The sequence below is a fragment of the Oncorhynchus nerka genome, unplaced genomic scaffold (genome assembly GCF_034236695.1).
Source record: "Oncorhynchus nerka isolate Pitt River unplaced genomic scaffold, Oner_Uvic_2.0 unplaced_scaffold_1985, whole genome shotgun sequence".
NCBI lineage: Eukaryota > Metazoa > Chordata > Actinopteri > Salmoniformes > Salmonidae > Oncorhynchus > Oncorhynchus nerka.
The window spans coordinates 1-14,579 of record NW_027039342.1 but is presented as its reverse complement, the minus strand read 5'-3'; the positions used below and the strand labels follow the sequence as shown (position 1 = coordinate 14,579).

The window sequence follows — 14,579 nt, the reverse complement described above, 5'->3', positions numbered from 1 at the left end:
GTACAGGTGAGGAGACTGATGACTCTACAACAGACTGATAGATAATAATGTTATAATGAACCTGTACAGGTGAGGAGACTGATAGATAATAATGTTATAATGAACCTGTACAGGTGAGGAGACTGATAGATAATAATGTTATAACGAACCTGTACAGGTGAGGAGACTGATAGATAATAATGTTATAATGAACCTGTACAGGTGAGGAGACTGATATATAATAATGTTATAATGAACCTGTACAGGTGAGGAGACTGATAGATAATAATGTCATAATGAACCTGTACAGGTGAGGAGACTGATAGATAATAATGTCATAATGAACCTGTACAGGTGAGGAGACTGATAGATAATAATGTTATAATGAACCTGTACAGGTGAGGAGACTGATGAGACTGAAGATAATAATGTTATAATGAACCTGTACAGGTGAGGAGACTGATAGATAATAATGTCATAATGAACCTGTACAGGTGAGGAGACTGATAGATAATAATGTCATAATGAACCTGTACAGGTGAGGAGACTGATAGATAATAATGTCATAATGAACCTGTACAGGTGAGGAGACTGATAGATAATAATGTCATAATGAACCTGTACAGGTGAGGAGACTGATAGATAATAATGTCATAATGAACCTGTACAGGTGAGGAGACTGATAGATAATAATGTCATAATGAACCTGTACAGGTGAGGAGACTGATAGATAATAATGTCATAATGAACCTGTACAGGTGAGGAGACTGATAGATAATAATGTCATAATGAACCTGTACAGGTGAGGAGACTGATAGATAATAATGTTATAATGAACCTGTACAGGTAATGAACCTGTACAGGTGAGGAGACTGATAGATAATAATGTCATAATGAACCTGTACAGGTGAGGAGACTGATAGATAATAATGTCATAATGAACCTGTACAGGTGAGGAGACTGATAGATAATAATGTCATAATGAACCTGTACAGGTGAGGAGACTGATAGATAATAATGTCATAATGAACCTGTACAGGTGAGGAGACTGATAGATAATAATGTCATAATGAACCTGTACAGGTGAGGAGACTGATAGATAATAATGTCATAATGAACCTGTACAGGTGAGGAGACTGATAGATAATAATGTCATAATGAACCTGTACAGGTGAGGAGACTGATAGATAATAATGTCATAATGAACCTGTACAGGTGAGGAGACTGATAGATAATAATGTCATAATGAACCTGTACAGGTGAGGAGACTGATAGATAATAATGTCATAATGAACCTGTACAGGTGAGGAGACTGATAGATAATAATGTCATAATGAACCTGTACAGGTGAGGAGACTGATATAATAATAATGTCATAATGAACCTGTACAGGTGAGGAGACTGATAGATAATAATGTCATAATGAACCTGTACAGGTGAGGAGACTGATAGATAATAATGTCATAATGAACCTGTACAGGTGAGGAGACTGATAGATAATAATGTCATAATGAACCTGTACAGGTGAGGAGACTGATAGATAATAATGTCATAATGAACCTGTACAGGTGAGGAGACTGATAGATAATAATGTCATAATGAACCTGTACAGGTGAGGAGACTGATAGATAATAATGTCATAATGAACCTGTACAGGTGAGGAGACTGATAGATAATAATGTCATAATGAACCTGTACAGGTGAGGAGACTGATAGATAATAATGTCATAATGAACCTGTACAGGTGAGGAGACTGATAGATAATAATGTCATAATGAACCTGTACAGGTGAGGAGACTGATAGATAATAATGTCATAATGAACCTGTACAGGTGAGGAGACTGATAGATAATAATGTTATAATGAACCTGTACAGGTGAGGAGACTGATATATAATAATGTTATAATGAACCTGTACAGGTGAGGAGACTGATAGATAATAATGTCATAATGAACCTGTACAGGTGAGGAGACTGATAGATAATAATGTTATAATGAACCTGTACAGGTGAGGAGACTGATAGATAATAATGTTATAATGAACCTGTACAGGTGAGGAGACTGATAGATAATAATGTTATAATGAACCTGTACAGGTGAGGAGACTGATAGATAATAATGTCATAATGAACCTGTACAGGTGAGGAGACTGATAGATAATAATGTCATAATGAACCTGTACAGGTGAGGAGACTGATAGATAATAATGTTATAATGAACCTGTACAGGTGAGGAGACTGATAGATAATAATGTTATAATGAACCTGTACAGGTGAGGAGACTGATAGATAATAATAATGTCATAATGATAATGAACCTGTACAGGTGAGGAGACTGATAGATAATAATGTTATAATGAACCTGTACAGGTGAGGAGACTGATAGATAATAATGTCATAATGAACCTGTACAGGTGAGGAGACTGATAGATAATAATGTTATAATGAACCTGTACAGGTGAGGAGACTGATAGATAATAATGTCATAATGAACCTGTACAGGTGAGGAGACTGATAGATAATAATGTCATAATGAACCTGTACAGGTGAGGAGACTGATACAGATAATAATGTTATAATGAACCTGTACAGGTGAGGAGACTGATAGATAATAATGTTATAATGAACCTGTACAGGTGAGGAGACTGATAGATAATAATGTTATAATGAACCTGTACAGGTGAGGAGACTGATAGATAATAATGTTATAATGAACCTGTACAGGTGAGGAGACTGATAGATAATAATGTTATAATGAACCTGTACAGGTGAGGAGACTGATAGATAATAATGTTATAATGAACCTGTACAGGTGAGGAGACTGATAGATAATAATGTCATAATGAACCTGTACAGGTGAGGAGACTGATAGATAATAATGTCATAATGAACCTGTACAGGTGAGGAGACTGATAGATAATAATGTCATAATGAACCTGTACAGGTGAGGAGACTGATAGATAATAATGTCATAATGAACCTGTACAGGTGAGGAGACTGATAGATAATAATGTTATAATGAACCTGTACAGGTGAGGAGACTGATAGATAATAATGTTATAATGAACCTGTACAGGTGAGGAGACTGATAGATAATAATGTTATAATGAACCTGTACAGGTGAGGAGACTGATATATAATAATGTTATAATGAACCTGTACAGGTGAGACTGATAGATAATAATGTTATAATGAACTGATAGATAATAATGTTATAATGAACCTGTACAGGTGAGGAGACTGATAGATAATAATGTCATAATGAACCTGTACAGGTGAGGAGACTGATAGATAATAATGTTATAATGAACCTGTACAGGTGAGGAGACTGATATATAATAATGTTATAATGAACCTGTACAGGTAATGAACCTGTACAGGTGAGGAGACTGATAGATAATAATGTCATAATGAACCTGTACAGGTGAGGAGACTGATAGATATAATAATGTTATAATGAACCTGTACAGGTGAGGAGACTGATAGATAATGTCATAATGAAACTGTACAGGTGAGGAGACTGATAGATAATAATGTCATAATGAACCTGTACAGGTGAGGAGACTGATAGATAATAATGTCATAATGAACCTGTACAGGTGAGGAGACTGATAGATAATAATGTTATAATGAACCTGTACAGGTGAGGAGACTGATAGATAATATAATGAACCTTATAATGAACCTGATAGATAATAATGTTATAATGAACCTGTACAGGTGAGGAGACTGATAGATAATAATGTTATAATGAACCTGTACAGGTGAGGAGACTGATAGATAATAATGTTATAATGAACCTGTACAGGTGAGGAGACTGATAGATAATAATGTTATAATGAACCTGTACAGGTGAGGAGACTGATAGATAATAATGTCATAATGAACCTGTACAGGTGAGGAGACTGATAGATAATAATGTTATAATGAACCTGTACAGGTGAGGAGACTGATAGATAATAATGTTATAATGAACCTGTACAGGTGAGGAGACTGATAGATAATAATGTTATAATGAACCTGTACAGGTGAGGAGACTGATAGATAATAATGTCATAATGAACCTGTACAGGTGAGGAGACTGATAGATAATAATGTTATAATGAACCTGTACAGGTGAGGAGACTGATAGATAATAATGTTATAATGAACCTGTACAGGTGAGGAGACTGATAGATAATAATGTTATAATGAACCTGTACAGGTGAGGAGACTGATAGATAATAATGTCATAATGAACCTGTACAGGTGAGGAGACTGATAGATAATAATGTCATAATGAACCTGTACAGGTGAGGAGACTGATAGATAATAATGTTATAATGAACCTGTACAGGTGAGGAGACTGATAGATAATAATGTCATAATGAACCTGTACAGGTGAGGAGACTGATAGATAATAATGTTATAATGAACCTGTACAGGTGAGGAGACTGATAGATAATAATGTTATAATGAACCTGTACAGGTGAGGAGAGATAGATAATAATGTCTGATAGATAATAATGTTATAATGAACCTGTACAGGTGAGGAGACTGATAGATAATAATGTTATAATGAACCTGTACAGGTGAGGAGACTGATAGATAATAATGTTATAATGAACCTGTACAGGTGAGGAGACTGATAGATAATAATGTTATAATGAACCTGTACAGGTGAGGAGACTGATAGATAATAATGTTATAATGAACCTGTACAGGTGAGGAGACTGATAGATAATAATGTTATAATGAACCTGTACAGGTGAGGAGACTGATAGATAATAATGTCATAATGAACCTGTACAGGTGAGGAGACTGATGACTCTACAACAGACTGATAGATAATAATGTTATAATGAACCTGTACAGGTGAGGAGACTGATAGATAATAATGTTATAATGAACCTGTACAGGTGAGGAGACTGATAGATAATAATGTTATAATGAACCTGTACAGGTGAGGAGACTGATAGATAATAATGTTATAATGAACCTGTACAGGTGAGGAGACTGATAGATAATAATGTCATAATGAACCTGTACAGGTGAGGAGACTGATAGATAATAATGTCATAATGAACCTGTACAGGTGAGGAGACTGATATATAATAATGTTATAATGAACCTGTACAGGTGAGGAGACTGATAGATAATAATGTCATAATGAACCTGTACAGGTGAGGAGACTGATAGATAATAATGTCATAATGAACCTGTACAGGTGAGGAGACTGATATATAATAATGTTATAATGAACCTGTACAGGTGAGGAGACTGATAGATAATGTCATAATGAACCTGTACAGGTGAGGAGACTGATAGATAATAATGTTATAATGAACCTGTACAGGTGAGGAGACTGATATATAATAATGTTATAATGAACCTGTACAGGTGAGGAGACTGATAGATAATGTCATAATGAACCTGTACAGGTGAGGAGACTGATAGATAATGTCATAATGAAACCTGTACAGGTGAGGAGACTGATAGATAATAATGTCATAATGAACCTGTACAGGTGAGGAGACTGATAGATAATAATGTCATAATGAACCTGTACAGGTGAGGAGACTGATAGATAATAATGTTATAATGAACCTGTACAGGTGAGGAGACTGATAGATAATAATGTCATAATGAACCTGTACAGGTGAGGAGACTGATATATAATAATGTCATAATGAACCTGTACAGGTGAGGAGACTGATAGATAATAATGTTATAATGAACCTGTACAGGTGAGGAGACTGATAGATAATAATGTTATAATGAACCTGTACAGGTGAGGAGACTGATAGATAATAATGTTATAATGAACTGAAGAGACTGATAGATAATAATGTCATAATGAACCTGTACAGGTGAGGAGACTGATAGATAATAATGTTATAATGAACCTGTACAGGTGAGGAGACTGATAGATAATAATGTTATAATGAACCTGTACAGGTGAGGAGACTGATATATAATAATGTCATAATGAACCTGTACAGGTGAGGAGACTGATAGATAATAATGTTATAATGAACCTGTACAGGTGAGGAGACTGATAGATAATAATGTTATAATGAACCTGTACAGGTGAGGAGACTGATAGATAATAATGTTATAATGAACCTGTACAGGTGAGGAGACTGACTGATAGATAATAATGTTATAATGAACCTGTACAGGTGAGGAGACTGATAGATAATAATGTTATAATGAACCTGTACAGGTGAGGAGACTGATAGATAATAATGTTATAATAATAATGTCAACCTGTACAGGTGAGGAGACTGATAGATAATAATGTCATAATGAACCTGTACAGGTGAGGAGACTGATGACTCTACAACAGACTGATAGATAATAATGTTATAATGAACCTGTACAGGTGAGGAGACTGATAGATAATAATGTTATAATGAACCTGTACAGGTGAGGAGACTGATAGATAATAATGTTATAATGAACCTGTACAGGTGAGGAGACTGATAGATAATAATGTCATAATGAACCTGTACAGGTGAGGAGACTGATGACTCTACAACAGACTGATAGATAATAATGTTATAATGAACCTGTACAGGTGAGGAGACTGATAGATAATAATGTCATAATGAACCTGTACAGGTGAGGAGACTGATAGATAATAATGTTATAATGAACCTGTACAGGTGAGGAGACTGATAGATAATAATGTTATAATGAACCTGTACAGGTGAGGAGACTGATAGATAATAATGTTATAACGAACCTGTACAGGTGAGGAGACTGATAGATAATAATGTTATAATGAACCTGTACAGGTGAGGAGACTGATATATAATAATGTTATAATGAACCTGTACAGGTGAGGAGACTGATAGATAATAATGTCATAATGAACCTGTACAGGTGAGGAGACTGATAGATAATAATGTCATAATGAACCTGTACAGGTGAGGAGACTGATAGATAATAATGTTATAATGAACCTGTACAGGTGAGGAGACTGATAGATAATAATGTTATAATGAACCTGTACAGGTGAGGAGACTGATAGATAATAATGTTATAATGAACCTGTACAGGTGAGGAGACTGATAGATAATAATGTCATAATGAACCTGTACAGGTGAGGAGTCTGATATAGATAATAATGTCATAATGAACCTGTACAGGTGAGGAGACTGATAGATAATAATGTTATAATGAACCTGTACAGGTGAGGAGACTGATAGATAATAATGTTATAATGAACCTGTACAGGTGAGGAGACTGATAGATAATAATGTCATAATGAACCTGTACAGGTGAGGAGACTGATGACTCTACAACAGACTGATAGATAATAATGTTATAATGAACCTGTACAGGTGAGGAGACTGATATATAATAATGTTATAATGAACCTGTACAGGTGAGGAGACTGATAGATAATAATGTTATAATGAACCTGTACAGGTGAGGAGACTGATAGATAATAATGTTATAATGAACCTGTACAGGTGAGGAGACTGATAGATAATAATGTCATAATGAACCTGTACAGGTGAGGAGACTGATGACTCTACAACAGACTGATAGATAATAATGTTATAATGAACCTGTACAGGTGAGGAGACTGATAGATAATAATGTTATAATGAACCTGTACAGGTGAGGAGACTGATAGATAATAATGTCATAATGAACCTGTACAGGTGAGGAGACTGATAGATAATAATGTTATAATGAACCTGTACAGGTGAGGAGACTGATAGATAATAATGTTATAATGAACCTGTACAGGTGAGACTGAGACTGATAGATAATATAATAATGTTATAATGAACCTGTACAGGTGAGGAGACTGATAGATAATAATGTTATAATGAACCTGTACAGGTGAGGAGACTGATAGATAATAATGTTATAATGAACCTGTACAGGTGAGGAGACTGATAGATAATAATGTCATAATGAACCTGTACAGGTGAGGAGACTGATGACTCTACAACAGACTGATAGATAATAATGTTATAATGAACCTGTACAGGTGAGGAGACTGATAGATAATAATGTTATAATGAACCTGTACAGGTGAGGAGACTGATAGATAATAATGTTATAATGAACCTGTACAGGTGAGGAGACTGATAGATAATAATGTCATAATGAACCTGTACAGGTGAGGAGACTGATAGATAATAATGTCATAATGAACCTGTACAGGTGAGGAGACTGATAGATAATAATGTTATAATGAACCTGTACAGGTGAGGAGACTGATAGATAATAATGTTATAATGAACCTGTACAGGTGAGGAGACTGATAGATAATAATGTCATAATGAACCTGTACAGGTGAGGAGACTGATAGATAATAATGTCATAATGAACCTGTACAGGTGAGGAGACTGATACTCTACAACAGATAATAATGTTATAATGAACCTGTACAGGTGAGGAGACTGATATATAATAATGTCATAATGAACCTGTACAGGTGAGGAGACTGATAGATAATAATGTTATAATGAACCTGTACAGGTGAGGAGACTGATAGATAATAATGTTATAATGAACCTGTACAGGTGAGGAGACTGATAGATAATAATGTCATAATGAACCTGTACAGGTGAGGAGACTGATAGATAATAATGTTATAATGAACCTGTACAGGTGAGGAGACTGATATATAATAATGTTATAATGAACCTGTACAGGTGAGGAGACTGATAGATAATGTCATAATGAACCTGTACAGGTGAGGAGACTGATAGATAATGTCATAATGAAACTGTACAGGTGAGGAGAATGATAGATAATAATGTCATAATGAACCTGTACAGGTGAGGAGGCTGATAGATAATAATGTTATAATGAACCTGTACAGGTGAGGAGACTGATAGATAATAATGTTATAATGAACCTGTACAGGTGAGGAGACTGATAGATAATAATGTCATAATGAACCTGTACAGGTGAGGAGACTGATATATAATAATGTTATAATGAACCTGTACAGGTGAGGAGTCTGATATATAATAATGTCATAATGAACCTGTACAGGTGAGGAGACTGATAGATAATAATGTTATAATGAACCTGTACAGGTGAGGAGACTGATAGATAATAATGTTATAATGAACCTGTACAGGTGAGGAGACTGATAGATAATAATGTCATAATGAACCTGTACAGGTGAGGAGACTGATATATAATAATGTTATAATGAACCTGTACAGGTGAGGAGTCTGATATATAATAATGTCATAATGAACCTGTACAGGTGAGGAGACTGATAGATAATAATGTTATAATGAACCTGTACAGGTGAGGAGACTGATAGATAATAATGTTATAATGAACCTGTACAGGTGAGGAGACTGATAGATAATAATGTCATAATGAACCTGTACAGGTGAGGAGACTGATGACTCTACAACAGACTGATAGATAATAATGTTATAATGAACCTGTACAGGTGAGGAGACTGATAGATAATAATGTCATAATGAACCTGTACAGGTGAGGAGACTGATAGATAATAATGTTATAATGAACCTGTACAGGTGAGGAGACTGATAGATAATAATGTCATAATGAACCTGTACAGGTGAGGAGACTGATGACTCTACAACAGACTGACTGAGATAATAATGTTATAATGAACCTGTACAGGTGAGGAGACTGATAGATAATAATGTTATAATGAACCTGTACAGGTGAGGAGACTGATAGATAATAATGTTATAATGAACCTGTACAGGTGAGGAGACTGATAGATAATAATGTCATAATGAACCTGTACAGGTGAGGAGACTGATGACTCTACAACAGACTGATAGATAATAATGTTATAATGAACCTGTACAGGTGAGGAGACTGATAGATAATAATGTCATAATGAACCTGTACAGGTGAGGAGACTGATAGATAATAATGTTATAATGAACCTGTACAGGTGAGGAGACTGATAGATAATAATGTTATAATGAACCTGTACAGGTGAGGAGACTGATAGATAATAATGTCATAATGAACCTGTACAGGTGAGGAGACTGATAGATAATAATGTTATAATGAACCTGTACAGGTGAGGAGACTGATATATAATAATGTTATAATGAACCTGTACAGGTGAGGAGACTGATAGATAATGTCATAATGAACCTGTACAGGTGAGGAGACTGATAGATAATGTCATAATGAAACTGTACAGGTGAGGAGAATGATAGATAATAATGTCATAATGAACCTGTACAGGTGAGGAGGCTGATAGATAATAATGTTATAATGAACCTGTACAGGTGAGGAGACTGATAGATAATAATGTTATAATGAACCTGTACAGGTGAGGAGACTGATAGATAATAATGTCATAATGAACCTGTACAGGTGAGGAGTCTGATATATAATAATGTCATAATGAACCTGTACAGGTGAGGAGACTGATAGATAATAATGTTATAATGAACCTGTACAGGTGAGGAGACTGATAGATAATAATGTTATAATGAACCTGTACAGGTGAGGAGACTGATAGATAATAATGTCATAATGAACCTGTACAGGTGAGGAGACTGATGACTCTACAACAGACTGATAGATAATAATGTTATAATGAACCTGTACAGGTGAGGAGACTGATATATAATAATGTTATAATGAACCTGTACAGGTGAGGAGACTGATAGATAATAATGTTATAATGAACCTGTACAGGTGAGGAGACTGATAGATAATAATGTTATAATGAACCTGTACAGGTGAGGAGACTGATAGATAATAATGTCATAATGAACCTGTACAGGTGAGGAGACTGATGACTCTACAACAGACTGATAGATAATAATGTTATAATGAACCTGTACAGGTGAGGAGCCTGATAGATAATAATGTTATAATGAACCTGTACAGGTGAGGAGACTGATAGATAATAATGTCATAATGAACCTGTACAGGTGAGGAGTCTGATAGATAATAATGTTATAATGAACCTGTACAGGTGAGGAGACTGATAGATAATAATGTTATAATGAACCTGTACAGGTGAGGAGACTGATAGATAATAATGTCATAATGAACCTGTACAGGTGAGGAGACTGATAGATAATAATGTTATAATGAACCTGTACAGGTGAGGAGACTGATAGATAATAATGTTATAATGAACCTGTACAGGTGAGGAGACTGATAGATAATAATGTCATAATGAACCTGTACAGGTGAGGAGACTGATGACTCTACAACAGACTGATAGATAATAATGTTATAATGAACCTGTACAGGTGAGGAGACTGATAGATAATAATGTTATAATGAACCTGTACAGGTGAGGAGACTGATAGATAATAATGTTATAATGAACCTGTACAGGTGAGGAGACTGATAGATAATAATGTTATAATGAACCTGTACAGGTGAGGAGACTGATAGATAATAATGTCATAATGAACCTGTACAGGTGAGGAGACTGATGACTCTACAACAGACTGATAGATAATAATGTTATAATGAACCTGTACAGGTGAGGAGACTGATAGATAATAATGTTATAATGAACCTGTACAGGTGAGGAGACTGATAGATAATAATGTTATAATGAACCTGTACAGGTGAGGAGGCTGATAGATAATAATGTCATAATGAACCTGTACAGGTGAGGAGACTGATGACTCTACAACAGACTGATAGATAATAATGTTATAATGAACCTGTACAGGTGAGGAGACTGATAGATAATAATGTCATAATGAACCTGTACAGGTGAGGAGACTGATAGATAATAATGTTATAATGAACCTGTACAGGTGAGGAGACTGATAGATAATAATGTCATAATGAACCTGTACAGGTGAGGAGACTGATAGATAATAATGTTATAATGAACCTGTACAGGTGAGGAGACTGATAGATAATACTGTTATAATGAACCTGTACAGGTGAGGAGGCTCGGAGGGTGTTTGACGACGCCCAGCGGCTCCTCAACAGACTGATAGATAATAAGGGTCTCTGGGGGCGTGGCCTGGTGGGCTTCTGGCCCGCCCAGAGTGTAGGAGACGACATCCAGGTGTACGAACATGACGTCACACCTCGCTCCACCACGCCCCTCGCCACATTCTATGGACTACGCCAACAGGTGAGTAGCAGGGAGATCTGGAACAGGGTGTGTTAGTTCATGGGGGGTGGCGGTGTCTGTGTGGGCGGGGTCTGTGTGTGTGTGGGCGGGGTCTGTGTGCGTCTGTGTTCAATTAATTTCCATTTATAAATCTATAACAAGTAGGGCTGTCCACGACAAAAAAAAAAATCTTGTCATCTGTTCTTTTCGACCAATCGGTTGATCTAAATGTTAAAACGTATTTTTCCATATTTAGAAACATCCTGTGTGTTTTAATCAAATCAACTACATTCAGTGAGCTGGTCTGATGCTTTAAGCACACTGAGCTGGTCTGATGCTTTAAGCACACTGAGCTGGTCTGATGCTTTAAGCACACTGAGCTGGTCTGATGCTTTAAGCACACTGAGCTGGTCTGATGCTTTAAGCACACTGAGCTGGTCTGATGCTTTAAGCGCACTGAGCTGGTCTGATGCTTTAAGCGCACTGAGCTGGTCTGATGCTTTAAGCGCACTGAGCTGGTCTGATGCTTTAAGCGCACTGAGCTGGTCTGATGCTTTAAGCGCACTGAGCTGGTCTGATGCTTTAAGCACACTGAGCTGGTCTGATGCTTTAAGCACACTGAGCTGGTCGGATGCTTTAAGCACACTGAGTTGGTCTGATGCTTTAAGCACACTGTTTGATGAAATAATTCAGACACACTTGACTCGAGGGATTCCGACCAGCAATTGATTTGATTGCTGCTCTGTGTTAAACAAAACAGCTTTCTCTCTCTCCTCCCCGCTGTCTCTCTCTCCTCCCCGCTGTCTCTCTCTCCTCCCAGTTGTCTCTCTCTCCTCCCTGCTGTCTCTCTCTCCTCCCCGCCGTCTCTCTCTCTCCTCCCTGCCGTCTCTCTCTCCTCCCTGCCGTCTCTCTCTCCTCCCTGCCGTCTCTCTCTCCTCCCTGCCGTCTCTCTCTCCTCCCTGCCGTCTCTCCTCCTCCCTGCCGCCTCTCTCTCCCTCCCCCCGCCGTCTCTCTCTCCCTCCCTGCCGCTCTCTCTCTCCTCCCCTGCCGTCTCTCTCCCTCCTCCCTGCTGTCTCTCTCTCCTCCCCGCCGTCTCTCTCTCTCCCTCCCTGCCGTCTCTCTCTCCCTTGCCGTCTCTCTCTCCTCCCTGCCGTCTCTCTCTCCTCCCTGCCGTCTCTCTCTCCTCCCCGCCGTCTCTCTCTCCTCCCCGCCGTCTCTCTCTCCTCCCCGCCGTCTCTCTCTCCTCCCCGCTGTCTCTCTCTCCTCCCTGCCGTCTCTCTCTCCTCCCTGCCGTCTCTCTCTCCTCCCTGCCGTCTCTCTCTCCTCCCTGCCGTCTCTCTCTCCTCCCTGCCGTCTCTCTCTCTCCTCCCTGCCGTCTCTCTCTCTCCTCCCTGCCGTCTCTCTCTCTCTTCCCTGCCGTCTCTCTCTCCTCCCTGCCGTCTCTCTCTCCTCCCTGCTGCAGCTAGTGACTGTGACACGTATGCTTCGCATGAACATGACCATTAGGGCCTCACCTATAGCATATCACAATACCATCAATACATTTGTTAAATTTGCTAAATGGATCCAGAGGACCTGACAAACCTAAAACGGGATGGGAATGTTTACTGGTTGCTCAGGAGGTAAAGGGGAAGTCTGATGTGTGGATCAGGAAACACAAGTTCTGGAGAAAGCGCTGCATATTAGGATGATGTGTGTGCCAAACAGGTGCTGTTAGATTATAATATCATTTTTTTTCAGACCGTTTGGAACAATGTAAACAACACTAAATACATGATAAGTCTCCCAGAGAGTCTGTTGTCGTGTTTTTTGTTGTTGTTGTAAAGCATTTATTACAGCAAAGACTAAAAACAGTCGCGTTCATTCGTGAATTAAATTTCTGAAACAGGAACGGTTTATTTGTTTACTCTTAATTATTCGCATTTATTTTATTTTAAAAGTAAAATGCTTGATTTGCATTTCACATCATGAACTGTGTGATGACATGAACAAGTACGTTGTTGATTGATACAGTAGCCGAAATACAATGTATTCAGACCCCTTGACTTTTTCCACATTCTGTTACATTACAGCCTTATTCTAAAATGGGTTAAATTGTTTTATTTTCCTCATCAATCTACACAATACCCAGTAATGACATCACAATACCCCATAATGACATCACAATACCCCATAATGACATCACAATACTGACAAGGCAAAAACAGGTTTTTATATTTTTTTGCACATTTATTCCAAATAACAAACAGAAATACCTTATTTACAAAAGTATTCAGACCCTTTGCTATGAGACTCGAAATTGAGCTCAGCTGCATCCTGTTTCCATTGATCATCCTTGAGATGTTTCTACAACTCGATTGGAGTCCACCTGTGGTAAACTCAATTGATTGGATATGATTTGGAAGGTAACACATCTGTCTATGTAACGTCCCACAGTTGACAGTGCATTATTTGTGTTGCACCGTTGTTCTTACATAATATAACCATATATAATTACGGTAGCACATGTCTTAGACTGGTGGACTGTGTCACCCCCACAGCCT

General features: G+C 37.5%; 1 protein-coding gene across 1 annotated transcript in view; it reads left to right on the top strand.

The window, feature by feature from the left end:
• Positions 1–12,057, top strand: part of LOC135567501 (methionine synthase-like) — a gene marked incomplete at both ends in the record, with an annotated part of 55,328 nt that extends 43,271 nt beyond the window's left edge. The window contains one exon of the mRNA XM_065014866.1: positions 11,861–12,057. Within this exon, the coding sequence (XP_064870938.1) occupies positions 11,861–12,057 (197 nt within the window). The remainder of the gene's footprint in view (positions 1–11,860) is intronic.
• Positions 12,058–14,579: the final 2,522 nt, after the last annotated feature.